The sequence below is a fragment of the Meleagris gallopavo genome, chromosome 2, assembly GCF_000146605.3.
Source record: "Meleagris gallopavo isolate NT-WF06-2002-E0010 breed Aviagen turkey brand Nicholas breeding stock chromosome 2, Turkey_5.1, whole genome shotgun sequence".
NCBI lineage: Eukaryota > Metazoa > Chordata > Aves > Galliformes > Phasianidae > Meleagris > Meleagris gallopavo.
This window is the reverse complement of record NC_015012.2, coordinates 21,260,455-21,262,919: the sequence shown is the minus strand read 5'-3', so window position 1 is coordinate 21,262,919 and position 2,465 is coordinate 21,260,455. Positions and strand designations below refer to the sequence as shown.

Sequence of the window (2,465 nt, the reverse complement as noted above, 5' to 3'; positions counted from 1 at the left end):
ACAGTTGAAAGGGGGGCCAATTAAGTAGGAAAAAGTTTTACTTTTGCCTTTAGCAGTGATGGAATTTTCAAGTGATTTGTCAGCTTCGGTAATACGTTTTTGTTGCTTTCTTTGTGAGTCCAGATCTCTGGCTATCAGATACTTGCAATCTGTTAAGCACATCTGCAGAAAGAGAGAGAAATATTGTCACTATTAATGTCATATATTGGTATAAGTAATCAGTGCATAAATGAGATTTCCAATTTCCATGTAAGTAAATGGCAGTAAGCAAATATGTTGTTTTTCGTACGGTTAATTTGAACCAGTACTGATACATTCAGCTGAATTCAGGTGTTTTCTTCCTATGTTTTACTTCCTATAATTCCTAAATTGTTTTACTTCCTATATGCCTCATCTCTAAAACCAAATGCCTTTTTCAGAATACTAAACTTAGTTTCTTTTTTTTTTTTTTCAGATTCTCCTAAAACTAAATCAAAGAGAAGGAAAAAAGAAAAACACAACAAAAAGGTAAACATTTTCTAGCAGAAATAAGTAGTTAACAAACAGAAAATAGCTCTTTGTACTTCAGTAGCCCTAAATATCACGGGATGTTTAATGCTTTTGTCTGTGGCTATGTAAATCTGAAGCATGCTGTTAGGGTTAAAGTAAGTGAACTCTTAAGTTGACACACACCAGACTGTATATTAAATGAGAAATAATTTATGGTTCCTTTTGCCAATAATTGCTCATCCAACTAGAATTCAGCATAGTCACTGACGAAAATAAGTAGGAACCTTCATAACTTTATAGAATTTCTGTCAGAAGAAACCATTTATAGCTGGTCATAGATTCTCAGTGTTGTAATTTTCTTTTTTTCAGGTCCTAACTGCTGTTCAATGATTGTATGTGTTAGGTGTACCTTAAAAGAGAGAATTAAGGATCATACCATTTCCATTTCCAGAGATCCAAAGGGTTGCTAACTTTGCTGAATTACTTCTTGTGTATTTCATATAGAACCAGCAGTGGTAAAGACAAGCAGCAGTGGCTCTGTTGGCTAGCCAGGGCACGGATAGGCTGCTTGTGGATTTTCTTTTTTTGTCTTTGCTAATCTGTAAGTGCTACAGAATATGTCTTATGCTTGCAGAAGAGAAAAAAAGAGAACAAAATGAAGAAAAAGAAAGAAAAGAAGAAAAAGAAGGAAAAAACAGGACCTGTCCAGCTTTCAAAGGTATGCTTGTATGAGTCGAAATTCCCACCGTATTTCTCATTTAAACAATGTAACGTCAAAAAATGTTTATAACTGCACCATTTTTCCTAACCAAATAGAAACTTCCTTTATTTTTTAGACATCTAGGAAGTATGAGAGATTATAATCTGTAATTTTCTTTAAGATTAATAAGTATTTGTAATATGAAGCAAAATTGCAGGTTTTTTTTTCCTCATGTGTGGTCTTATTTTAGTTCTTCAAAAACAAAAAGAAGAATGAAAACTACAGCATGATAACTGGAAAGAAAATTAAGATGAAAATAAAGAAAACTAAGAAGGATAAAGAGGTAAGAGTTAAAATAGTCTGTGTGTCCTTAATGGAAAATACCATCTCTTTTTTTATTTTCTTCATTGTGGTATTTAGTAGAAGAGTAGATCTTACGGGTTATAAATTGAATGAAGATTTTAATGTGGCTATGAATGCCATCTGAGAAATTTAAATTCATTCTTTGGGCATTTGTTAAATGAGCAGTCTTGGAATATTCAGGCATGAATAGATAAACCAAAGGATGCTGATGCAGGTTCTCAGAATTTCAGCCCATAAGGTTGAGCTGGTTTGTGACTTTTCCTATTGAGCTTGCACTCTTTTTAATTGTCCTCAGCTTTGTCCAGTCACTTGTGGTCAATTGTGGTAATTGATGCCTTACTCTGCTTTCTAACAAGCATGAGACTAGCCATTATACTGAGAAGAAGGAAAAAAGATAATAGGATCACGTTGATGTGTTCTGCCAAAGTAGTAAAATGTTTCTTGCTGAGATACCGAAGGAGCAGGATATCAAGAATAGATAGAGAGCATTTTGTTCTATTGCTATGGATGTTGACACTCAGCATCCGAGTATGTTCTCTCTTTTCACTAGTGTCCACGCCTCATAGAAATCTGCAGAGGGCTTCTGTATTTGTTAAAAAGTGGCATTTTGCTGAAGTATCCAGATTAGTGGTTTCTCACTTAGCCATGGCAATTTGTTCTGTAGTTACCAAAATAAACCTAAGCAATCCAAATTCAATTTCATCAAAAATACGTTATCTTCTTGATGTGGCACTAAGGTTCCTTGCTGTCCTTATCCCAGTAACCTGCTTGCTGCAACATTTGATGTCAAATATTTGATGTTTGCTTTTTTGATTGGTGATTTCAGTTATGAACACGCTGAACTGAACAATATCTCTTATTCACAATATTTTAATATTCAGTGATTGTTTCATAAATTGTGTTTTTAAAGATG

General features: G+C 33.9%; 1 protein-coding gene across 2 annotated transcripts in view; it reads left to right on the top strand.

Moving 5' to 3' along the window:
- Window positions 1-2,465, top strand: part of LOC104909580 (corepressor interacting with RBPJ 1-like) — a 5,907-nt gene that overhangs the window by 2,188 nt on the left and 1,254 nt on the right. The window contains exons 3-4 of one of the 2 annotated variants that reach the window (XR_002111758.2): window positions 455-1,207; window positions 1,440-1,532. Coding sequence is in view for 1 of the 2 variants with exons in the window: in XM_019612688.2 (XP_019468233.1) it covers window positions 455-522 (68 nt within the window). In the remaining variant the exon portion in view is untranslated. Of the gene's footprint in view, window positions 1-454; window positions 1,398-1,439; window positions 1,533-2,465 lie in introns of those variants that run through there. The other variant, XM_019612688.2, reaches the window with a different exon arrangement.